Source organism: Pithys albifrons, chromosome 7 (genome assembly GCF_047495875.1).
Source record: "Pithys albifrons albifrons isolate INPA30051 chromosome 7, PitAlb_v1, whole genome shotgun sequence".
NCBI classification, from domain to species: Eukaryota; Metazoa; Chordata; class Aves; order Passeriformes; family Thamnophilidae; genus Pithys; species Pithys albifrons.
The window spans coordinates 31,734,628-31,761,407 of record NC_092464.1 but is presented as its reverse complement, the minus strand read 5'-3'; the positions used below and the strand labels follow the sequence as shown (position 1 = coordinate 31,761,407).

At 37.6% G+C, this 26,780-nt stretch overlaps 1 protein-coding gene across 12 annotated transcripts in view; it reads right to left on the bottom strand.

Moving 5' to 3' along the window:
* The window catches only part of ABCB5 (ATP binding cassette subfamily B member 5), a 50,051-nt gene extending 26,071 nt beyond the window's left edge, over nt 1–23,980 (bottom strand). For 3 of the 12 annotated variants that reach the window (XM_071560882.1, XM_071560890.1, XM_071560893.1), the window contains exons 1-13: nt 23,783–23,980; nt 21,970–22,097; nt 20,053–20,116; nt 9,344–10,927; nt 8,592–8,687; nt 7,489–7,576; nt 7,299–7,347; nt 6,149–6,293; nt 5,637–5,703; nt 5,260–5,451; nt 3,996–4,167; nt 2,916–3,040; nt 372–546 (exon numbers count right to left, since the gene is read on the bottom strand). In XM_071560882.1, coding sequence (XP_071416983.1) covers nt 372–546; nt 2,916–3,040; nt 3,996–4,167; nt 5,260–5,451; nt 5,637–5,703; nt 6,149–6,293; nt 7,299–7,347; nt 7,489–7,576; nt 8,592–8,640 — 1,062 coding nt within the window. In that variant the 5' untranslated portion in view covers nt 8,641–8,687; nt 9,344–10,927; nt 20,053–20,116; nt 21,970–22,097; nt 23,783–23,980. Of the gene's footprint in view, nt 1–371; nt 547–2,915; nt 3,041–3,995; nt 4,168–5,259; nt 5,452–5,636; nt 5,704–6,148; nt 6,294–7,298; nt 7,348–7,488; nt 7,577–7,685; nt 8,130–8,591; nt 8,688–9,343; nt 11,047–20,052; nt 20,117–21,969; nt 22,098–23,782 lie in introns of those variants that run through there. The other 9 variants (XM_071560885.1, XM_071560887.1, XM_071560883.1 and 6 more) reach the window with 9 other exon arrangements.
* Nucleotides 23,981–26,780: the final 2,800 nt, after the last annotated feature.

The window sequence follows — 26,780 nt, the reverse complement described above, 5'->3', positions numbered from 1 at the left end:
ATTAAACACACCAGTGAGATCTACTTCATCTGTATGTCTAGGTAAAAATCTGTTGGCAGTCCCGATTACTTGTCTTCACTTCTAAACACCAGCTCTATGTTGCTCATTGTATTGTACAAATAGAGCCCAAGATAAGTGAGAAAAGTGGAGATATTTCTGCCTTTGCATTGATTAGGGTGGGAATTCAAGGTGCCCTGTTCAAACTTGCTATATCACAAGCTAGGCAAAAGGAATACCTTCCAGTTCTTTTATAGTAAATGAGACTGTAGCAGCTAATTCAGCAAGCACGTGGCAGAAAATAGATACACCAGTTGTGTAACTATTTTTCTGAAGTTACAGAACATTTTTCAAAGCTGCATTGGTGTACTTACAATTAACACACGGCCAATATCATAATGTTCATCCTCAGCAGTAAGCTTGGTTCCATACCAAAATGCAAGTGCATAGGACCCAAAGATAAGAAATTGTGAAACACCTAGAGATGTGTTGGTGGTAATGGATTTCTTCACTCCAACACGTTTAGCTGTCTCTAGGTTAGCATTGTACCTGAAAGTGGATAAGGAAACCATTAATTTGACAGGTACTACCTGCCATTCTGATTGCTATTTCCCACCACCCTTTTCTTAATTAAAAGGATTTATGTAATAAAACTAAAATCTCAAAGAGAATACAGATTTTTTTTTTTGACAGAGCACTATTAGGGGTATAATTCATTTGAATATATCTGCTCTGATATATGCTGACAACATTGGCATACTGTTATGGAAGACATATTTAGAAAATAATTGAACACCATGACTTTGTTATCACCATGGACAACATGATACCACTCTTGAACCACTTGTTTCCATTAATCCTGAAAGAAAACCTTGAAAAGATTTTATCAGCATTATCTATCAGAGGCAAGGTGTAGTCTTCCACATTTAAAAAAGGCAAAATAAAAACAAAACACCCCAACAAACCCAGGCACTAGGGAAGGAGGTAAATGAGAGAGACCTCTCTCTGGGGGAGTTGTTCTCTTACTGGCCATTCTGGGAAGTCGAGTACCTTTCCCTTAGGTTACCTTACTGATTAATTTTGCAATATAGGAAACAAGCAGACGCAGAAGATCAGTGACTGACAAGTTCAATGTGTGAATTATTTTTTCTAAGGATACTTAAAATTCAATAATCTGTAGTTTACAGCTAATAACTTTCATTTACTCAAGTTCATTATGGAAAGTGTAGCCTTAGAATTGTGTATCTTTTTACTTTCAGCAACATGCTCAGCAACTTGCACTTTTCCCCTCAGTATGTATTTTCTGTACAATACATCTCCATAGCAGGACAGCACCCAATTCTCTCAGCTGGGAAGCAATTTAAAAAAAATGCATTAATTTTGTTCACATGAATTTCTCACATGTCACCAATGCTGTATTTCTTAGTCAAATATATTTAAATGTTCTGACTTGGTTGTGCTCTTCAAACCAAGCCTTTGAGTCAGCAGCATCATAGGTCTTCCAGGGAAACAGGCCCTGGATTTGAGCAGCGTGACAAATACTTGTGATCACTCAACTACCGAGGAAAAGCCAAGCCACTGCCAGAAACAGAAGATGACTGAAGGTCCCTTGTAAGAGTAAACGTGTGGTCAGTGGAGGCATTGTGCAGTGAAAGGATGCTTTTCTAACTCCCAGACTAGCATTCAAGTGCTGCATAGGAGTCACAATCCACAATCTGCAAAATGCCCTAGTTAGTCCCTGGAAGGAGATGTTTCTAGGACAGCCACCAACACAGGGGCTTTTGGTGGGGTTTTTTGGTTGTGTTTGTTTGTTGTTTGGTTTGTATTTTTTTCATGAAATGGAGGTGGAGCTGTAGAAGAGTCTGACTGGTCAGCCAGGGAAAGGAAAAGCCTTACTGGCACAGAGTTACTCAGGTATCAGTTATTTTTGTCTTTAGACATAGTTTGAAGCAGCTCCTACCATGTAGTTTTCAGACGTAATTGCAGAAGATGGGAAGAAGTGGGAACAACTGATCTAGATCATCCTAGGGCTGTTTTTGTCTTCCCTGTGTAAGCAGAAAGTGTCTTAATAATGTGGCATCTTAAAGACAATTGCCAGTATGCAGAATACAGACCTATGAGGTAGTCAGAGATCAGTCCTTAGAAGCAAACAAATGCAGGAACAGGATGTAGAACACTGAGCTTGGGCTGACCACCTTAGGAATTTTGCATGAGACCAAGGCAAACATAAGAGTTGAAAAAGATACAAGAGTTTCATGAATCAGGTCTTCTGAGTTGCCTTGCCTAGCTGCAAGGGATCAATGATGCCCTTTATTTGTATATTGAATGTTATTATTTCAGCTTGTTGAGTTATCTGACATGTATGTGAGTCAGTGTGTGACCAGCCACAACTACCTCAGTTTTTAGATGTGATTAGGGCCAACACTGACCAACTACAAGTGTTATTTGCAAATCTTTAAACTTGTAAAAGCCAGTAATGTGATTTTACTTAAGGCTATTATAGAGTGTAGCTTGAATATAAACTCAAAGATCAGAAAATAGCACATGTGCTCTACAAGTTAAGCAACTGAACACATGCTTTGTTGCATCTGACTACCAGGTGAAGACAATTGTCCCACCACTTTCACATTCACTTCCACTCCAGATGTCAGAGGAGAAATTGTAATCTATGCTGCAGTGATAACACAAAATTCACTGACTAGGTCTGTTTACCCATTTTTTTTCAGGTGATTTGTCCGCTTACAGAAAGATAAAATGACACCAAGGAGAATCTCATTCCCCTGTTCCTCAAATAAAAAACAAAACAAAACAAAACCCCAAAAACCCAACCAGACAAAAAAACCCCAACTCCCCACAAACCAAATCAAAAAAAATTCCCTTTCCATATTTTCAAATATAATTATTAATTAAAAACTTACTTTTCTAATGCTTTCTGCTGTCCATTGAAAGCCACAACAGTCCTGATTGCTGTTAAAATTTCTTCTGCCACAGCTCCTGCTTTGGCATAAGCAGACAGCTCTTTAGCAGTAAGGGATGCCAGGAGCTGGAAAGTTGAAAAACCTGTTATTGCAACCTATTGAAAGGATATGTATAGGATGAGATTTTAAGAAAGTGGAGGTCAACTCCTCTGAATTTCCCCCAAATCCAGCTCAACTTATCATTGCATCCTCATTACAGTCAAATGGCACACATGCATCAGATGAGCTTCATGACTGATCCACTTTTCTCCCATAATGAGGACAGCCATAAAGTACACTATGAAGTATGTAGGGTCAGGGAGGTGTGCCATAGCTGCTCTGGAGAGTGCCAGTAGACACTGAAATATGCAAGTCAAATGCTTTAAAGCCTCTAACATTCTTCTTCCTTGCTTATTTAAAATGCTTTAAGGAGGAAAAAACCCCACCCCATAGCATCATATATAAAGTAGCCACTTAAGAATATGAGCTGTACTGATTAATATGGCTACAAGAGTACAAAATGGCAAAATGTTCTCCTGTCTGAAAGGGAAACCTCTCCAAATATTTCACTGATTTTTGTCATTACAGTCTGCAGCAGCTGTATATATGTCCCAGGCTCTACTCTGTACAAAGCATATAAATTGGTAAATCATTTGCAAGAGACATGCTAAGTGTAAGTGCAGATGGAAAGAGCTTGAAAAGTATATGTCAGGAGGGAAAAGTGAGGGTCACAAGCATGTGCCTGGGCTTCCCCAATACTCTTCAGGAGTAAATCACTGTTTAAGGAAGATGCTGTGGTGCACATTACTCTCCTGTCACATGGCATAAGGACAGAAGATGCAGACAGAAGGAATATGACTCACAAGTATGTGCTTGGGAACCCAGAGAAAGGCTCCAAAAAGAACAAAATCATAAAGGAAAGTATGGGGCCAACCTCCCAGCTTAGAAGTCATACTAATTTCCTTCCATTCTCTCCCCTTTCTTATGCATGAGAGTTGTAATGTTTTTCTGGTCTTTGTGTATTAATCCCCACACACTTACAGTTGACCAAACTGCTGCTGATGCAGCAAGAAGAGGGCTGACTGACAAAATCACCAGTGTCAACTTCCACCCATGGATGAATCCTATAATAATCCCTGACAGAAATGTGGTAAAAAACTGTAAAAATATACAGATCTTGTCTCCAATGCCTTGGTGGATGGTGTTGATGTCCCTTTAAATAATAATAAAGAAAGATTTATTAGCTTGGAATGCCTTTCATTGTGACTCCCTCCCCCTCTTTTCATGCTGTTTGGCCTAATGTCAGAAACTTTGCCATTTTCTAATGGGCTTAGTGAAATTTCTAACCACAGCTGCTGGAGTGTACTGTTAGGCTCTTCTGTGGCCAAAATACAGCAGAAACCTCCTATTTTTAAGGGTTCATCATTCTCTGCTGCTTCTATACCCTGTCACTAACTTACAAAAGATCTAGTTGCCCTATCTGCCATCCAAATGAAGAAATACAAGTAAATATTCAAGCAGCCTCCTCACCCAACATGACCACTTACAAAGGATTTCTTTTACTCAGCTCTGATGCATTTTATGTTCTTAATTTTGGCTACAGACTCAGATGAATGGTTATCTCCATTCCATCAGAACACTATTTGGAATAACTTCCCTTTTTCATATAAATTTCCTTCCCCTTTTTCTCTTCCCAGAACATACAGATACTAGAGTTGAGAGTGGCTTCATTTAAGCTTCTTACACCTTTAAGGGCACAGCTCTGATCAAAACTATTTTAAAAACTAGAAAAGAAATATTAAAAAAAATTCTTTCAGGCATATATCCCATAGCATCTTGAGGCTTAAAACCTTCATCCCTAATCTAAGTTTACTGAAAATCTCCAAAGACTAACTGACTGGGACAAAGTCCAGCCTGAGATCTGACTGGATGCAAGTACCAGCTCATTTCCATTACATAAAATGTCAGAGATTTCAGTGTTTGCAAACTAGGTGGAGACGGCAGAGGTGTTTATCTAGTACTGACTGCCATGTACTTCATGGATATTAGAAAGCCAGTGTCAGGCATTTCACAGTAAAAACCCTTCCAATGCTTATAGCGCAGAAACTGCAAAAATGAAGATGAAAAGAATAATGAATTTCTCAGTCAGAGCTGTAATATTTCACAATTCAGGTTTGGTGGGGTTTTAGCCATTATTTTTAAACCTGTTTATAGGCTATTCCACAGAGAAAAATAGCAGTTTTCTTTCAGATGTCATACTTAGGTGTGGGGAAGTGAGGGTGTAAAAACAGAACAGAACCCTCACTCCGTCAGTCTCGTGTTCAGCATTCCTATCTGGGTGGTATCAAACCAAGACATCTCCTGATGAAGCACTGCAAAAAAGAACTTCTGCCGGATCCTTGCTGTTTGCCTTGTAGCAGCAACCAAAAATGTCCAAACTTGGATGGTGCTCAGGATCAACACAGCAAAGCCGATTCCCACGTAATAGTAAGCAAACCTGGAATAAGGGAACAAAAGGCCATGTGACCCCCCTGTATCTTGCAGGAGATGTTAAACACACAAAGCAACAAGTAGCCTTGATTTATCACACCAAATTAAATACTGAAGCCGGTGATGCATTGTTGGCAAACATTTGACTTCTACTCAAAGAGAAAATAGAAAAAGAAAATCTTCGAATCTTACTTTGTCATTTCACCTTCTATATCCACACCTGAAACTGATGGGCAGCTGGAACTGTTTGCTGAAGTATCTGTGAAAGGGAAATAAAAAGTAGTAATGTTTGTGAAAGTGTTCTATGTAGAAGTTAATTCATGGCAATATGAGGTCATCAGTTTGGGAATGTTTTGTATTCTGCAAATGGGGCCTTAGAAAATACAAAATGATTTGGCAAATGTACATTTACTTTTAAGGAATTAGTGCCTGATAACTGATGATAGAGGATTTGGTCATGCTCCTTACTATCTCGCCAAAGTTGATGTTCATTTATAAAGAGCACATCCAACATGTTAGTTTTGTCCTGGTCTTGTCATTAAAGATTGATTGAAATGACTGGGATATTTCCAGTAGGATGAATGTTTCTCATTATGTACTAGCTTAGATGTGTACAAGTGCATAGTCTGAGGTAAAAAAAAGACTCCTAGAACCTGTAGCAAAACATAAACAATATGTAGAGAAGTCCAATTTTAACTTTTTACCATTTGATTCCATGCCACTTAGTACAAAGCTGTTTGTCATCTCTCCAAAGACAATGATCATAAGTGGCATTCCAGTACCATTTGCAGCAGCTGCGATCAAACCAACTACCATCAAAAGGACATCCACCCAGTCAGCATAGCGAAACTATGTGAGCATTAAGAAACCCAAAAAGACAGAGAGAAGAAAAAGTGACATTACATTTGACAGTTCATGCATTTGCTACAGTACAGCAGAGTTACAGAACAGCTTTGTTTCTACCTACATATTCTATAAAGCAGCAACATTCCAGCTGAAGGTAAACTCAGAATATAAGAATTTTGTAGTAGCCAAACACATCTTTAAATCAGTACTCACTAAGTCTGCTTAGGGAATATTGGTGGAACACAGATTCCCCATTTGGAAAGAAACTACATGCTTGTGAGTGATGATGAACTTTATACAATATATTGTATTTTGTGTTCCATTAAGTTACATGTTTACTAAGATAATGTCTTTACAATGTAAACAGGAGCGAGTTATTGACCAGAACTTGGCTTATTCTACCAGTAGAAAGTGTTTTTAGCAGAGATAGTTATCTTAAGGATTGTCTACCCTTGAACATTGGTTTAAAGAAGGATGTGAATTTAAACTGCCATAGCTATCCTAGGATTTGGTTAGTCTGAAATCAGATCATTTTATTGCTGACTGTCCTAAACCTATTACAAAATGTAGATGGGCATGGATAAATTAGAGAAGAATAAAACTTCTCTTGCTCCCAAATAAGCAAGTCCACATGTAAGACCTGTTTGGGAATAGCTGTTGTATAGAAAATTGACATAAAACCATATTGCTGGTTCAGAGACCAGATCCCTCAGATGTCAGATACAGGAGAAATCATTTCTAGCCAAAGGCAAGGCAAGGGCCTGTGCTGTATATATGACCTAGAACAGCCTCAGCAGGGATGAGCTTCATATTCCAACAACTCTAATGTTGAACTGCTGTCAGTGCTACCAATCCACCGACAGGGGAATCTGACATAAGAGGGGAAAACTTAAAGAGGTCTCAGTAGGTCTCAGGCTTTTCATTGTCTATTAAATCAATTCATAAGGACCTCACAGTGACAAGTAAAGAAAAGAAAAAATAAAACAGACCATCAAACTAGACACTAACCAATTCAAACGTGCCAACCATTTGTTTCTCTGACTTCTCATTTTCTTTCCTAGAGGAAAATACAAAAGACTAATTAGGATGAGGTTTTTTTGATTTGGGGATTTGTCGTAAGGCTGTACTAAACTCTTCTTCCCCTGCCCCCATACACCTAGTACATCAGGAGCCATGGCTAAGTTTCAATAATACCTACATTTTTCTCTTGGGCTTTAATTTGTCACTTTGTTCAAGATGTTCTTCATGTTGGAAAGAATGATTGTCATATCCTTTGCTTGCAGATTCTGTTAAATAAAAAACAGACTTCTTTTAATGTAATAGTCTAACTATTGCACCAATTTCATGCATCTTTCACTGCTGATTTTTTTTACATTTAAAGATAGTTTTTCTCACATCCTTGGAGGAGTCTGCTGAATTTTTCTTGAAACTTCATTGCTATTTAGTTCATGTTTACTCCAGAAAAAAATGCTTCCACCTCTGTTTCCAAGATGGAAGTAAGCTTCATTTTTATGATTAAAATTTATTTATGCAGAAAGACTATCAAAGACTAAAAGAAAGAGTTAATTAATTCTTCAAACACACACATGAATGCAAATGAGAAGCCCTAATGAAATGAGTGGATTTGCTTATAGTGAAGGTTATAATTGCTACAGGTAACACAGAAGAGGTGGAAGTTAACTGCAGAAACTTGTGTTTGCCTGGAATAACCATCTTCATTATTTCTTTCAATTGCAGTGGTTTTCACATGTCCCACTTCCTTCATGCTAGGGGCTTCAGAAACCTACATGAAGCAGGAGTCCTATCCCAGGAATCTTATAATTCTAAATACATAAAATGAGATGGAAGAAGTATATAAAGAAATTGATGAGTAACCACAGTAGGGAGCCAGTCATAAAACATGGAAGAAAAGGGTCTCCCTACACCAGCCACTCCATATTTACATTTACCTTAACTTCTGACTTGCTATGAATAGAATTTTCTATGCAGTTTTTTTACAATGACTGGTTTAGACAACCATTTAAAAGCATTAATGTGTTTCCAGCTTACCTTACCTCAATAGCATTTTCATGCCCAGGCTAGGACTCTCCTAAATAGTTTCATCCACATAAATGACTTTTGTTGAACTTGATTCAATGATTCATGCAGAAATGTTTTTTAGGTGTGGCTTTAGTTTAGTAGAAACTCATTGTGTTATCTCCTACAAAACCACTATAGCATTAAGGAAAGTTTTATAATGCATCTTTAGATTCAAAGCTATGAAATATATTCCTCAAACATACATAGGGTGTTCGTGCCTACCAGCATCAGAGATGTCCTTTTCTGTGGAATTTAAAAAATGATCTTTCATTGTTCTTCTTTATTGTTTGCTTATGAGAAAGTCAGATTAAACAAAACCTGCATTTAAAAACCAACAAAACACTTAGAATTAGTTAATATTTAAAGAGTTCACATCTGTGGGTTTTTCCATGACTCATTACATTTTGGTCTCAACTTTATTCTACTTAAATAGAACAACTAAGAATAAAATAAAATCTGTATCAGCATGACAAAAGAACTACTATTAATGAGATACTAGGAACAGCACACACTTTTACAAGGAGACTTGGCTCAGTAGCCTAGTTAGTAGTCTTTTATGTTAAATCCTGAGACCATAGAGAAAATATTGCGGATGATCTATTACAGAGTAGAGGGTTTCTGTCATTACTTTATATTTGATTAGAACAAACTAAGCAGTCATAAGACAGTCATTATTACAATAATGAAGACATGCACTCCTCGTGCCATAAAGTACTATGAGAGATTTAGAGGCAGTAAATGACTGGTGCTCCAAGCCTCCCTAAACTCTTCTTCCCGGTCTATCAAACATACTGGTTAAAAAAACAAATAACAAAAAACCACCCCCAAAACTCCAACAAAAAGCCACAAATAAATTTGATGAAGGTTAAATTAATAATGATAACAAAATGCCTAACCTACCTCAGATCAAATGTATAACACCCTTTTAGTCCGATTCCTGACTGTGTTTTTACCCATATGTTATTTTATCTTACCTGCACAGCCCACGCTGCGCCCACACGCGTGGGTAACTGTGGCCCCCAGCCCGCTCCGGTGCCTGCGGGGCGGGTCACCTGCCACCGCCCCGCTTTTGTAGCGGCGCACCGCCCTCCGTCCCTCGGCTCGGGTTTCAGGTGAAGGTCGGTGCCGCAGCCTGGCAGAGCCCCTGAGGAGATGCCACCCGGAGTCTCCCGGGCCCCTCGGAAATCGCCTGTTTCCTCCGGCCCTGCAAACCGCACACGGCGAGCAGCTCAGTCCCCTTACTGGAGCATCGCTGCCACCCTGAGTCCCACAGAATGGTTAAAGTTAGAAGGGCCACGGGAGGTCATCCAGTCCAACTTCCATGCTCAAGCAGAATTTCCTAGAGCAAGTTGTTCAGGACTGATCAGAAGAATTTTGAATATCTGCAGGGAAGGAGGCTTTGCAACCTCTCTGGGCAACCTCTTCCAGTGCTTGGTCACCCGCACAGTAGAGAAGATCTTCCTCATATTCAGGTGGAACTTCTGTGCATCTCTTTCTGCCCATAGCTTCTTGTTCTATTGCCTGGCACCACTAAGAGCCTGGCGCCATCCTCTTGCACACTCCTGTCAGATATGATAAGATACCCTCCAGGTTTTCTCTTCTTCAGGTTAAACACGCTTAACTCCCTCAGCCTTTCCTTGTAATCGAGGTGCTCCAGTACTATTATCTTCATAGCTCTATGCTGGAGTCACTCCAGGAGCTCCATGTCTCTCTTGTACAGAGAAGCACAGAACTGGACACAGAGTCTCACCATTACTTAAACTAGAAGAATTTTAGTTTAGAAGCTAAGCAGAAGTCAGGGGTTATTTAAATGAGTCTCTTGTCCAAGGAAACATTCAGGCTTGTGAAAGCCATCTTCAAAGTCATTCCTCATTTGCAGAACTGCAACACTGCATCTGGTGAATTTCAACTATGAGTAAAGATATACTGATGAATTTGAACTGAAAAAAGTTATTAAAAGAAGTTTTTTCTTTTTTTCTGCCTCTAAATGGCATGAAGATCAAAGCCAGCTAAATTCATTATTGTTTTTAAAGAAGCTAAGCATCACATTTTGTTCATTTATTTTCCACCTCTTCCCCACAATTTGTGCAGGGTTTTGTTTTATCAAAATTAATACTGTTTCTTGTTTAGGGTTAATTCAGAGAGAGATTTGTTTTGGTTTGGATTTGTTTTTTTGTTTGATTTTTGGGGAGTTTTGTGTGTTTTGGTTTTGGGTTTTTTTTTTTTTTTGCACTCTGAAGAAATCAGGTAAACGAATTAGATTTTCTTCACTATCTGAAAAATAACAGTTCTTCAGCTTCCCACCGGCATGTATTATAGTCTATACAATTTGCTTCCAGTAATGCCTTTAGTGCTTATGAAAAATAAACTCCTACTTATTTTTCTGTCTACTGAAATGCCATTATCCCAAAGCCAAGTCCCAAATAATTTGACTAGTTACTCAGCTGAAGTGATCCTCAAGTAACAAGTTCAGATCTCAGCCCAACATCAGCTTCCCTTCCATTTTCTTCCTTCTGCTCAGGATTCAAATTATGTTTTATACAGTGGTTTATGATGCCCTGGATGAAGTTCAGAAGAAAAGACATTATGAGATATCATTGTCTCCTGCACATTGGGACCCTATATGTTCACTTTGAGTGAAACTCCTGCATATAAGAACTATGACTTTTTTAGTACTTTCTTATCTCATGAGCAATACCCAGGGGTTATATTACCAACTTATATTTTATATTAGGTATATATATATGTAATTCTTATTCCATTGGAGAAAAGGAGGCTTAAGGGACACCTTATCACTTTCTACAACTACCTGAAAAGAGGTTGTAGTGAGGCAAGTATCAGTCTCTTATCCCAAGTAAGCAAAAGGGCAAGAGGAAATGGCCTCAAGTTGCGCCAGGAGAGGTTTTGTGAAAAATTTCTTCACCACAGGCACTGCTAAGCATTGGAACAGGCTGCCCCAGGTAATTGTTGTGTCACCAACCCTAAAGGCTTTTAAAAGGTTTTAAACTGCAGGCATAAGGGACATGGTTTAGTGGTGGACTTCACAGTGGTGGGTTAATGGTTGAACTCAATGAACTCAGAGGTCTTTTAAAACCTAAATGGTTCTGATTCCATAAGTCAGTGTCAAGCCTGCATTATGCACATGCACATATGTGCTGTTTTCCAAAATTAATGAAAGGCTTTGGCTTCTGCTTCTGTGAAGAATATGAATTTATAGACTTTTGAAAGAGGCAAAACAATCTAAAGTACTTCATTGTCGCAGCCCCAAACTTCAGAACTGCATGCAGTATTTCCTTCACCAAAGACAACAGTTTTGTTTCTTATTCATCTCAATGACAGTGAGAACATCGCAATCACATCTCATTATTTGTTAAAACAGGTGATAAAATATTATATTCAAGATAAACTATCTTTGCATTTAAAGTTCTAGACATAGAGACATCCCACCAAGAAAGCAAATGCCTTGTGAGAGACTGAGACCACACAGATAGAAAAGTAGAATACAGGTAGCATGAACAAAAAAATGACTTGGACTGGTTTTCAGAGCCGCTAAATACTCACACATCTTAGCTGGCATCACTGGCAGTTAGAGTGTTTGGTACCTCCAAAACACAGACACTTTCAGTTGTCAAAGTGTTATTATCAGTTATTCACATACAGTAACTATGAAGTGTCAATTACAATTCAGATCCATTGCTCTACACACCACAGACCTGGTAGGAAAGAGCCCCAGAGTTCCCCTGCATGGAAAAGTCAGTCCAAAAAAGGTGTGCAAGATGAGCAGGGCAAACAACTGATCATGCAGAAAAGAGAATTATAGGGTGCTGAGAAAAAAAACTTGTTTTCTTCTCTCTCCTTTCCCTATTTCTTTTTTGGAAGTGATGCTATACTCTATGCAAGTTAATGAACATCTTCAAAGGGGAAAAACATATACAAACTATAAACGACCAGATTAAAATAGAAAACAAACAAAAGGAGGAGAAAGAAATGGTCTCCTGGAAAAAGATTTCCCATCAGAACTGCTGAGGAACATGTACTCATAGTCTAATTATGGCTAACTATGCTATGTGCTTGAGTATGAAATAAATTAGCATCCTCTGACATTTTTGCAGGAGCAAAAATTCATGTGTGAAACAGAGAAGGCTCCCATCACTAAAAGAAGTCAGAGAAATAACACAAAAAATTGGAGTTTACAATAATACTCTTGTACTTTTTGGGGAAACATATTGATGCCGAAAGGGTTTTTGTTCTGATTTTTACATTTTGTAGATTTTAGGAACACAGTAGTTGTAGATTTTTAGAGGGTTAATATTTCTAACAGTTTAAGTTTAATGCCTTTCTATCACTACCCCTGTCCCAGAACAGGGAGCTCAAATTCCTTTAGTTAATTAATCTTGTTTAGACTCCTTTCCAAGGTAAAGAGCTGAAGGATATCAGAAGGCCTACAGAATGAAACATAAACATAGGTCAGAGTGACCCAAAAGCCAGAATTGGATGAACTCCAAGAGACCTTTGTGTGCCTGAGGAAGAAGAGCTGATGAAGACAGAGGGTCCTGATGACCCCAGACCCAATTCCAGGGGGTTGGACCAGGGGTGGGACTGGGGCTGGACTGAGAAATGTGTAAAGCAATGATTGGAGGGATCTTATTATAAAAGCCATGGAAACAAGAACTGAGACACATGCATGTCATCCTGTATTCCTGTGGGCTGTAGGCCCTGTGTTATTAAAGGACCTTTACTTTTTATCTTACCCTACACTAACGTGGCTCAAAGTCCTGTTTTTGGGGGGAAGGGTCATTCACGGCATCATATTAAAATAAAATATCATAATGCATTTTGGAGAGGAAATACGATTTCTTCTTTTATCAAAAATATTTGTATATTTTTGAAAAATACTAGTGGCTTCTGAAAAGTAACCCATTCCAAACAAGCAATATACACCTATGTGCCTCCTTGTCTGTTTCATCTGTCCAAAAGTTGTTACTGACAAGAAGAGCAAAAACACAGTCAAGTATCATTAATTAACAGCAGCCATAACTGATGTTACTAGAAAACACATCTACTTTAAAGAGCTATTAACCATAAGCACAACATTATTAAAAAAGTAGCAAAGAAAATACCCAACCAGAAAAAACCTGTAACACAAGCTGCAAATGAAAACTCATTTCCCAAGAAAAGCATCAACCATGAGAAGAACGCAACACATGGTATGCAAAGCCAGTAGACACCCAACTTCATTGAAACAAATGCAAAGAAGTTGTAGTGTATTTTACAGGTGCTATAGCTCTTTACTACTTTTTGACTCCTGCAGCAGACCAGAAGAGCACCAGAAAAACACCTAAACTGCACCCAGAAGCCACATATGGATGATCAGGGCTGGTATTTGACCTGTTACCTTAGTTACATGCTGTTTCATGCAACTGGGCTTTCTAATTTATTTGTCAGAGATCAGCCCAAAAATGGAAAATTGGTATTGTAGATTTTAGGGGTGAGTCACCATTAGCTGTTATCAAATCCCTTACATCTACAATAATTCAGGGACATATGTATTGTACTCAAGCTCAACAATAATATTATTAATCATTGGTAGTAGCTGTAGCCACAGCTAAGTATTTGAAGTTAGGTTATTCAGTCATATTTTGGTGGCTCATTAAAGAGGGAAGCTAACTAAAATGTAATTATCCAAACTGAAGCAATGCTATGGATATACTGCTGTAACATTGGCAACTGCAGAACTACTGTGAATTTGGTGCAGCGGATGGAGAAGGTCTGGGTAGAGGTAATTGTTGGAAAAACTAAAAATCAGGTAAAGAAATATGTCCCAACACTTGAACTTTCTCAGAAAGACTGAACTGTGTTGTGCAAAAGTCCTAATGCTGTAACCAACCAAACCCGTTATTTGTGGTTTCCCAGAAACTTAGAAGCAGGAACACATCTGATTCTTTTAATGAAACAGTTACATCAAGATAGTTATTTAATTATAACAGTTTCTAACAAAACAGCTTGCAAGAATTTATCGTGGCTAAAATGGTTTTAGAAGTTCTCTGTAGTACATATTTTCTCAAAGAATAAAAACAAGGAAATGCATTTTGTTCTCTCCTATGAAGTTTGCAGGTCTGTTATGAGACATTTAAATAAGTGTGAAGAATTTGTCAGAATTACTATAATCCTTCTTGCCTTTAAAAAAGGGTCAAGTTAATAGGGTTCATTCTTTTTATAATAAGCCTTTTTTTTTTCTCTTCTAAGTAACAGAGTTGTACAAGAGGTGAGATCGTAGTAAAGACGGAAGGCAGTCTTTCTGCTGAACACTTTGGTTACCTTGAGCAAGAAAACTGATAATGCCCTATGGGGATAATTCAGGGGACTGGATGTCATTACACACCTATTTCAGAAAGGCATGGAGAAAGAAAAGGAAAGGGTGGCAGAACTGCCTTATGTAAACAAGTTCTTAATTCTAGGGCCTTCCCTCCTGTATCATGAGAAGGACAGCCAAGGAGTTTTGGTCCATCAGACAACATGGACAACAACTGTTGTCTGTGGACAACACAGACAAGTGGTAAAAAATGCCTCTTAAATTCTTGGAGAGTCTCAGGAACAGAATTTTCTTTCAAGAGGTGAGAGAAGTAACTGGAGATGGGCTTTTTGACATTTCGTCATAAGTACAGAGAGATCAAGGAAGAAGCCTTGCATGAAAGTGTCAGTGACATTAAGAAGTTCAGGATTCTTTAGGAAAAAGAGAAGATTGATAACAGAATAGAGAAAAGTATAGGATTGTTGTTATTCATGGAAAGGCAGTCTAAGGGCAAAGGGGATAAAAAGTGCTGGTAATTAATACAAATTTGTTATGGACTTGAAACACAAATAAGAGATCTTTCACGCAGAACCACAAGATCCCTGTGTGGTAATGATCTTTCAATAAGTAGAGGTTGGGAAAGACTTTGTAGGCATCTTTTCTTCAGAATAGCATCTAGGAGATATTCTGCAAGGAAAATTGAACAGAAGCCAACAGTGTCAAACTGTAGAGAAAAAAAAGAATAATTCTCAAAAGCATATAAATGTCATATGTGGAACACATGGAGTAGTGTCTTCCCTGTGTAGCACTGTTAAGTCCCCTCAGTTGGAGTGCTGTGTCTAGTTTTGGTTGTTTCAAGACAAATGTGGGTGACAGGAATTAGGGAAGAAAGCAAAACTGAAGGCCTGTAAAAGACATGACCTCTGAGGAAAGATGGAATTGGGTTTGGTGTAGTGGAAAACATTCAATTCATTTTAGAAAAATCCAAGAGACTACTGCAAAACCAATGTAATCCAGTGTCTGCCATGTCACTGACTCTGTGGATAGTTAAACATTGCACCAGATAACTGATGAAATGTTTGGCATCCAGATTGTTGAATTTTTCCTTTTTTTTTTCTTTTTTTTTTTTTTCCTTTTCAAGTCAAACAGTTGTCTACAAGGTAAAATGTATAAATGATTTTGCCTTGAAGATTGGGGGAAGATGATGCACATCTTATATCATGAATAAAGACATGAGGTTAGATATGAACTGAGTCTGTGGAAAAGCTAGCAACAGTTTTGTTCAGGGCTTCTTCTGCTGAAAGATGGGAAAGTGAGCAAATGGCACAGTGATTATACAAATTAGTCTGTATACTGGGGTGGGTCATTTTCATGGAATATATATTAATTGCCAGGCTTCTTTTTGGAGTGTATCTAGTAGTTCACTTTCAGATGACAATGGGGTTTGGTTTAGATAGTAGTTTATTTATGAGAGTTCTCTAAAGAACCAATTTTTATAGAACAGTTTTGGTTCTTTCTGCCTTCTGCTGCTATGGAACACTGTCCTTGTGCCTTCATTTCTGCACTGTCATAGATCCTGGAGTATGCAATGCATATCCTTAACTTTATTCTATAAAATTATTTCTCTTTGTTTTTGCTTTCCATATAGCATCACTGTGATACAGCTCTGCACTCATACACAGCACTGTGGATAGTTAAAAGGCAAGAAGTAAACAGTATGTCTTAGGGGTTTGGGTGCACCCCTATGAGATGCCAAGCAAACTCAGATGAAGTGTAGCCGTCCAGAGGCACTATTTCTGAGCAAAATGGATAAAAGCTGTTGAAACCATGAAGGCCATGGAGCTTTTTTGAAGTTAGATATTCTTAGCAGTGTAGACATAACTATGGATGTGCTTTGTTCACTGGTAGGGTTTCATAGTGTTTTACATAATCCTGGGATGAACAAAGCAGTGTGAAGTTAGACCTTTCTGTTTCTGAAAGATGTTATTCAAGGACTGAGTCCCATCTCACATCAAAACCTCAGGTGTTAGTGAATTGTCAACAGTTCATACAAGAAGATGTTAAGAAAATATCAGATGTCTTGATTTACAAGGGTAGCATCAACTAAGCTACTTTCTTTGACCTGAATAACATTTTAAATGTGATGCACAATGCTGGACAGGGTGTGAGCAGCAGAGAGAATTTAATTTCATTTATTTTTTAATCTCAGGCTCTGAGAGGAAACTACAAAATGACAATTACTTTCTTTTAAATGTTGGTATATCTCAACACCACACCAACTCTTGAGGACAAGAACCTCTCCCTCTTTTGCTCTAGCTTCTCACCCTCCAATAATATAACATTTTGTAGATATATATAATTTAAATAAAATTACTGATTCAAACAGGTGTTATTTATACAGGTAATGTGTGTTTATTACTAAACAATGTTCTGATTAAATGTTGATATGCTCTCAAGGGTCAGTGAATGCAATAATTTTCATCTAAAGGAATCAGTGTAAACGTCTCTCCTCTATGAGCATGCATTTCATGACTTTTATGGGTACTTCACTGAGTGTTTCTCTTACCAGGACAAGCCATGGTTAAAATGAAGGTTTGTTGTTTGGGGTTTGTTTTCCCCAGAGATATGCGCAGACAGTGACCTTTCACTTTTACTATTTAATCTAGGAAAAGAAAAGCTGAAAAGCAGAGGCAGAAGAAAAGTGTTTGAAGATACATGTGGAGGCATTTAACCCTAGCTAAAATTAAATTTTAAGGGAAATAAAAATGGTCTTCCTATTTAAATAAAATATACAGACACCTCCTTTCTGGAGACAGTGAGTATATCAGAATTTGGCTGGTGCTGATGCCATGCAGTTCAGGAACACAGTTTTTCTTAAAACACCTTCTCCGCCACCCAGCTCCACATCATGGTTGTCCCCTATTCTGAGAGATGCAGCACCTGCTTGTGCAGCTTCCCTCACTTCAAATCCACATTTTTCCTTTGTTTAGAAGTTTCCAAAACTTTTTCCATGCCTTAGGTGTTGAAAATCCTAGCTATCCCCTACTATTACACCTCATAGTCACTTCCAAGTTATATGGTCCCTGAGGGCAAGAATGGGAAAAGGCAGACCAGGATGAATGAGAAATTGTCTTGGAACAGAGGACTAGGTAAAATTTCTGAAGGCAGCCGCCTTGTACTACTTACATGCAAAAGTATAATCAATCACTAGAATAAATTACCCTAATTATAAACCTGGCTTGAATCTCTTTGGTTAGAGAAGGTGTTGCTTCTGATCATGAAGTTGCATTATACAGTCACAATATTATTTTGCCTTGGGATAGTTAGGTTTTTTCCATGACAGACCATTCACTAGTACTTGGCTACATTCTCTTCTAAGGAAAAATATTTTGGCACTTAAGTCAAAAGCAGCAGGATTTCTGCCAGCCAGTGGTTCCTGCATTTCTGACTGCAGTGTCTGGTGGCTAGTCCTGATGTTGGCTATTATGGCACTTAGCTCTGGTTCAGAGGGAACAAGACTGACCAAAAGGGCTGGGAGGGGGAACAAAGTATTGCACCTGTCTGTTGCATAGATAACATGTGATGAGAGGCAGAGTGAGAACTCCATGTCCCAAAACTGACAGTCAAATTCCAAGGCTTAAGAGGAAGATGCTGGCATCTTCTAAATTTCCTTCCCTTTCAAGTAGGTAGGCTCTCAGTTATCACTACAGTCTCCTTTTTCTATTTCTTCCTCTTCCACTTTGAGATGTAATAGTATTCACTCACCTTCACTATCTGAATACTCTGCAGAGTGGGAGCTAAAACTACATCCTTTTGCTGTAAGTCCCTTATCCAGTCCTTCAACTGACAGGTGAGCAGAGTTTAGGAACAAGATTTGTCCACTATAATATTTAACAATTTACACTCCCAAGACTGAAGGAAGCCCTTCATGTGGACAAGGGAATGGTCAGGCAACTAAGGGGGCTAGTGAGATACAGATTCTGGGTTTTGTTGTGTTGATGTAAACTCTAGATCAGGACTCTTTGTACTGTTTTCATGCAGTGCTGAACTTTTAGCTCTGTGTTTGCAATCTTAAACTAGTTATGTAAGTGTACACTTCTGTATGCATCACTGCACAGCCATGCTAGGGCAGTCACCAAACTTTCCTTTTGTTATATCACTTTCTAAGCAGATTACAAGAATTCTAAGGAACTTCTTCTTAGACCTAAATTAGCATGGCTAACAAAAAGATCTGATGAAAGATATTTCTTTTGAAGGAGTATTTGATGCTTCAAAGGTATGCACAAGACCATACATGAATATCTCTCAAAGATGCATGAAATTATTAGGTTTTTCAAGTGAGCAACTGCCTGTCAAAAAAGATTAGTTTACCAGAGACTAGTTTTTGAAATATATTCCTTTATATGCCTGTGATTAGAAGAGAAGGAACATTGAAAAAAAATTATAACTTCTGCCTTGTATTTCTAATTCTTTTTTTCTTCTCTAAAGGAAGTCAAATTATCTCTGCTATACTACCAAAAGCTATTTGAAGCTTCTAAATGGTCTCATAATTGCTTAATGAATGACTTAGTAGAGCAATAAATTCAGGTAGTGCATCAGTTAAGTAACTGTCCAATAAAATAACTTACATTCAGAGAAGCAATACTTCATTTTAAGGGATCTTTAGCTGCATTGCAGAATGATAGGGAAATAGACATTCTACAAAGTAACTATTTGAGATCAATTTCACCAAAAGTAAACTCAAAGAAAAAGAAGAAATTCCATTTTAAAATGGTTGCTACTCAAATGCTTTTGATTTGATTTATAAATCGATACAAATTTGTTTAGGTCAATGAAAAAGGTTAAAAAAAGATTTTTTCCTCCTGTTTCTCCTTATAGCAGTCTATGTCATTCACTAGGTCTCAGTTATACTAATCTGCTGAACTGATACTTATGGAAATAATTAGAAAATCCCAGCTGCTCTACTGATTACTAAATATCCTTGAAGTCAATATGCACTCTGTGTTTCCCTTTTTGATGCCATTCAGAAAAGCTTTTAATGAATTGCAAGTAAATTCTTACCATACGTCTGAGAGCACTCAAGATGAGCTTTCAGACAGTATCACTGTGAATGCATTGGATTTTTTTTTTTAATATTGGGTGCTATCCCTTAACCAATAAAAAGACACAATTTGAACATTTATCATTTGCATTTACACCTTCACACCATTTGTATTGTAATACCATGGAATACAATATTTTGTAATGTTGCCTTACCTATAAACCTGATAAAAATGAATCTAAGCTCACAACCCAGTTATTTTTTCCTAAGAACATGGAGATTTATGTATGTTTTAATCAAGAAAGCTACTATTGTCTCTTTTCCAGACCCAGACCCCAGCATGAACATACCTAGTCTTAACCAGAGTCCAACAGGGAACAATCCCTCCTTCGCCAAAAGCACACAAAAGTTCAGCTGTGGAACAAGAAAAAGCCAAGATTTACTGAAGGGCTAAAAATGGTCAAGAGGGAGGATAAGAAACTCTTCTCCTCCAGCAGTTCATCACTCTGTGGGATACAATGTTGCATTGAAGGAATCACAGTAGTCTTAGTTGACTTTGGTAAATATTATGGACTTGTATTTAGTGATTTGAATATTTGCATGCAAAAAGTCATGTAGTTTGTTATGTTAATGGTCACAGATATGGAAAAAGACTCACTAAAATCTAGTTTAAAAAAAATTCTCCTGCTTTGATGGTCTGTTTTATAAAAGCCAGGAATATTATTGTGTTGGATAAAATCTGTTGTTATTGAAGTCTTCAATAAAATATCATTACTGAAGAAGAAAGACTGCACTATTACAGGCAAGACTTATTCTACCCATTAAGATAGATTTAATACAAGCAAATAAAATAATACCGTTTATCTACACCAATATAACATAATATTTTCATTGTAACTGCCAAAAAAGAGTTACTAATTGAGTAGAGAGTTAAGAAGAGAGGTATATCATGTTTTCCTTTGCTTTTATTTCTATCACAGTGACAGTGAAAAGCATGATGTAACTTTAAAATTCCACACAGGTGAATGGTAGGAAGGAGAAACCATGAAGTAGTTCTAAAATGCTGCTGTCATGACAGCCTCAATATTTCTATGGCACTGAATAGAATTCAGGTTATTTCCTTGTGATTCCTTTGGATTTCAGTAGGAATAACACTTGGTACTAAATGTGGCATTCAGGGAAATTTTCAAAACATATTTAAAATTATTTTATGGGTACATTAGTTTTATATAACTATGAAAAGGCAATGGGTTTACATATATATATATATATTTAAATAGTGTTTTCCAAATAGCTAGATTATTTTTATATTATACAAAATATTCCATTCCAAAAGCTTTCTGAAAAATATTGCAAAATAAAGGTTCAAAGTAGCTTCCTTAAGATACTATTTTAAGCTTTGGGTACAGAGGATACATGAATATGGAAATTAAGGAGTGTTATTGTGTTATCAGCATCTGCTTTTATGTGCATATCCTGAATTAAACTAAATAGAAATTCTTTCACCCGAAGCCGGAGGGTCCACAAGAGAGGCAAATCAGACACTGTGATTGTTTCAACTTTTATTCAAAGCTAATTGGGAATTAAATTGAAACTCCACACAAAACTTTCCTTATATCCCTTATTCTTGTAAGTATATGATTCCTCTGGTAAATAATAAGAACTTTGCTCTAAATCTTTTAGACAATAATCATTAGACATGAGATGGTGTAAAAAGTTGTGATTTTTTTGATATTTCAACTCTTCTACCTCTATCTTGTGTGATCATGGGCAGAAAATTATCTAGCTATGAGACTGAATTTACGAAATAAACCTTTCCTGATCCACAGAAGTGTTGTAAGAATAAAAAGAAAGGGTGAAATGCCCAGATCCTACAGACAGAAAATTCAGGTACTAAACATCAGGCAGCAAAGGAAAAAAATCCATTTTTTTTTCTTCAAAGGAGGTGAACTGTGAGCGGCAAAGCTCAGAACTACAAATTTTTAATTGGGAATAGCAGTTGCCCACAACTGCTTTTCTTTGCATTCTTAGCATTTCTTTGCATTTCCTTTTCATTCTTAGCATTTCTTTGGTGTTAGCAGGCATGTTAAAGCCAAGTTTAACTTTCCCAATTAACAAAAGAACTTACTAGTGTAAATCACTTATTCAGATTTTGCTGAATGTTATGATGTATGAAAGAAGCTGCTGACCTTTCCTAAGGAAGCACAGAATTGTACCAGGCAGGCCAAGAAAGCTTGGCAAATCTGGAAGGCTACAGGAGGACCTACCTTTGTTTAAAGCTCAGACATTCTGTAAAGCATCATGTATGCTGTAGACTGTGGAGGAGCTACTACTGTGTTTCATGAAAAAGTCACCTTCCATCCTTTATTTGCTCTCCCACATGTTGAATGATTTACTTAAAAGAGAGGAAAAATATTTCAGTATCTGTTTCTTAGCTCAGTAATAGCCCAAACAGTAAGGCTATAATGGTGGGAACATTGTGGGAAAAGGCTGAAGAAGTTGGTGAATTATCAGTATGCAGGGTCACGCACACATATGAGCACACTGAGCCTGACTACAGTAGGCAGCATTTGCAGGCTGGGCTCTAGCTGAAACATGTGATAAAAATGTGAAAGGCAATCTAATTAAAAACTTAATTTGCTGTGTTGAGGCCATTCCTTTTTACCTCCCACTATAAAAGGCATGCCCTCTGCTTTGCTCTATGCAGTATGAACAACCTGTAGAAAAGCACTGTGGCAAACAGGATACCTCCTGCTCTAATTCCCAGGGCTGTTGTTTTTCCCCTCTGTCCTTGACCTCAAACAACTTCTTTCTGCCACCCTTGGCCTCACCAGCCCTCTTGGGTGTTACTGGCAAGGCTCAGCTGTGCTCATCCCTGCCATGTGCCTCTCAAAGGTCACCAAGGACAGATGCCTTGCTGCTGCACTGTGTGCCACCAGTGAGTAAAGGCAGTCAGAGTCCCAGTCGTGGATCTCTAAGAAGTTGCAGAACAATCTGAAAAATCCCTGGGCATGAAAGAAAAATCTAGATGTTTCCCTCCTGTCTCTGATCATGCTTAGTATATCCATGACCCCCTCAAGAGTGGGAACAATTTTATTCTTGGAGCTGTTATTTCTTAACACCCCCAAATTAGTGTCTTTTGAGTTTGATAATGACTGTCATCTGAGACTAAAGAGGTTTGGCAAGGATTACAATATTGACTGGATTTCAACTAGTGAAGCAGCAAAACCTTTTATCTACATTATTTTTTATCAAAAAAATTGGAAACAATGTCCAAGTGGATGATTAAGTCAATCATAGTAAAGTAAACCTAGCCAAGACATGCTGAGTGCTAGCACTGAACTCCAACTCTAATTTAAATTAGGCATTTAAATCTGGAACACTGTGGTAAAAGCATAATTTGAAATAGACATGTGAAATGGTGGGTTATGGGGTCCTTCTGACCAAAAGGCCCTTGAGGCTGTTATAGATGAGATATAATTGGTGATCAGTTTGCCAATTTTTAGTCTGCACTTTGCTACTATACCTGATCTTCATTTAATGTGGTGTTTTTCAGAATCAAATTACACTTAAAATTCCTGGTAACAAGTTACTAGCAATAGACAGAAGTTTATGCAGTGGGAGGCAGATAACGGGGTATAACCACTATCAGAAAGAGATAAAATGCCTTCATCCACCAGAGGGACCATAAATAGAAAGGGAAAGCACTACTGGTTTGTTGGAGGAGTCAGAAAAATGCTGAAATAAGCAGTTCGTGTCACTTCTTATCACTTAGGATTTGCAATTATTTAAGACCCCTAGTACTCCCACACCTTCAAATGGTTACTGTTCTCTCCCCTGTAGACTGGTTTTGTAGCCAGGAAGCAGGAAATTCCCTTGAGCCAGAGGGGAACGTTTAAGTCAATTTTCTTAACTGCCTTATTTGTTTTACAACTCCCTTACAAAATGCACTATCACTGCTTATCAGAGGGTGTTTTATGTTTAATATTTTCAAAGAGATAAAAGGTTATGAACCAGGAACCTGGCCCTGACATTCATACAAGGTGACAGAAACAGGGAGTCAGGTTCATTTCAGCTTACCTTTCAGAAAAGCCGCCCTTTGCTATGCACATCACACTGTAAAGAACACTCAAAGCAAGACATTGTGATGAGCAGGACACATCTTTTTCTGCTGTTAACTAGTTAATCCAAACAAATATCACTGGCAGCAGGGCAGGGCAAGCTGCACAGCAGTTTTGCTGTGCAGAAGGTAGGAGTTGCCTCTGTGCACAAGACAATATTTAGAAGCCGGTCCTTGTTGGGTACAGCTCAGTAGATCTTGTACCGGGTTAATGTATACCAGCAGGCAGAGCTCAAAGAACAATCTTCACATTGTGTTGGGTTTGCTCTGTCATAAATACAGGGGAAGTACAGTTACAGCACTGTGAGTGGAATGGAGTCTGTAACATCACAACAAGCTGATGTAAGGATGCAAAAGGTTGAAAAGGGATGCAAAAGATTTACAGGTGTTTTCCTATTATCTGTGTTTTTTGCTTTCCAAGAAGAATTTTTAGACAATTCTCTGTATATGAACATCAGAGACCACAGTTTTAGCTGCCATAGGTATGGTCTTGCCCAGCAACAGGCAAAACAATGTGCTCTGCAAGATGGGGAGATCAACATTTTGGTTTCAAATTTGGAAATGAGTGTATTTTCTCAAAAATAAACCCAAACCTCCAAAGCTACTAGTGAAAAATGATCGGTTTTTCCTTATCGAAATTATGTTTGCTTCAGGGAGGTCATACATGATATTGGAAAGTTGCCACCCATTTCATACGAAAAGAAAAAGGTTTTTCATACAAAAAGAAAAAGGTTTTTCATACAATGTAGAGCCTTTCCAGCCTTAGTGATAGTGTGACAGTGTTTTTGGTGTAGAAATGCAATGAAAAATGTAAATTAATTTCTGATAAAACGACCTGCCACAGAAGTTGTAATTTCTGTACACAGTAATTTACTGTGTATAAGGATAAGGATTATTGCCTATTTCTTCATGATTATATCTTCAACATATTCTGATAAGTCTATGCATGAGAAATCAGAGTCTGAAATACACAGGAAAAATGAATTTTCTATAATTTCTTCCAGCACCTGGGAAACCACACCCAGGAAATTTGGAATTGTTAAAAAAAAAAATGGTTCCCAGTTGTCCTTCTGAAATCTCTTCTTTTAACCAGATTCCTGACAAATTTGACATCTGCTGTATAACAATTGAAACATTTTTTCCTATCAGAGTAGTATTTCAGCTGGAGTTTTCTAAAAGACATTTATATTTTTTTAACTCTATCTGAAATTATCCCCATGCCCAATTTCCTTGTTATTTCCAATGTCTGGGTTGGCAGGATCTTACCTTCAAGGCAGTAAGATTTACTTTAGAGTCAAAATAACTTCAAAATTCCAGGCCTTCTAGACAGAGGATTTCTGAAATGCATGTCACTTCCTGAAAAAAGTAGCATCTCAGGAGAGGTAAATTTATTATTCTTGTCTGATAGAATTTAGATGTTTTTCAAAAGTTTCTCTTGAGCCACTGAGATCTCTTTTATTCCATTTCATATATATACATATTTCAATTATTCTACTGCATATATTTCAGATCTCTCTTCAGAGGTATGCAAGAGCCAGTCCTTTACTATTTGTTTTCTATAGAACATGTCAAAAGAAGAGGAAGACAACTGAAGGCTGTGAGAGGGTTTGCACAGGTCTCACAGATAAACATTTGTTAGAACCAGTTTTTACTCCAGAATTACATGGACTTTGAATATAGTAAATACTTTGGCAAAGGGAAAATAGAAAAAATGCAATGAGATCTTTCTAAAATTAATAACTTTTTCATGGTTAGATCACTGGTATCTTATGTGAGGAAGATGTATTGTTTCCAGTGTACCTGCCATTCCCTTGATTGATTTGCACACTGCATGAAGTGCAAGTCAAACTGAAGCAAGTGATAATTTGCACAACTATTGTGAAGCAAACACTGGCCAAACAAGGGGCATCAGTATGAAGCTTTGTCTGAAGGAAAAAAGTCTAATGGGAAGTGATAATTTTCTGCAGGATCTCTTTTGCTTTGTGGAGGAGGCTGTTCTCCAAAACTGTTATCCTGTCCTAAACAGGGGAGAATTGCAAACTGACTTTATATAAGGTTGATCTTACATCACACGAAGTTTGGGTAAGTATTTCCCTACCAGTCAGAAACTTTCTCATGCTTCAAGATCCTTTCCCAGGTGGATCTTTATGCTCCAAAGCAACATTCTTATGAATGATTCTGACTTTACCTGTAATTTGTAATGGTAGTTATTGGATGCACTGTGACAGATATGGACATGAGTGCTGCTTAGAAATTCAATCACCTCCTGACCCACTTTACTGCATTAGTGGATGTGGTCTTGAAAAATAAATAAAACAAAAATTTCTAGCTTTTTAGCTAAGCTTGAAACTCATGTATTTGACTTCAAGTAAAGCAGGACTATATGTCTTTTTCTCTCCCACATATGTAGTTTACTTAATTTTTTTCATAAGCTGTTATCACTAATCAGCATTAGTTTCAGTATATCAACCAAAAATAAAATAATCATTTAACTTCAGGGAAACAAAGCAGAATGAATCATTCATATAAAGCATTAAAACATAGTTTGCTCCATTTACTGAGTGCAGTTCCTGTCTCATGGAACATTTGTTTCTTACTATTTCAAGCCCTACTCGGCAGGTTAATCACATGAGACCACAACTGCACTGCAAAAATCATAAGGCTTTCTAGCTTTGTATTTATTATATGTTTAATACCGGAAAGAAGATAAAAACCATGGAAAACAGAGTCCGTGGTATATATCACATTAAGGGGAGATGGTCAATACAGAAAACTTGCAGACACAATGCACCCTTTAAGGAAACTAATTAAAAAATATTCATATCCAAAGGAGGAAAAAAACCCAACCCCAAACAAATCAAAACCAATGGCCAAGAAATTTTAAAGCAGATAGTACTTTTCCTAAAAGTAAGATATCTACCACTGTCGCCTTCACTGAAATGATGATCTTCTTGTGAT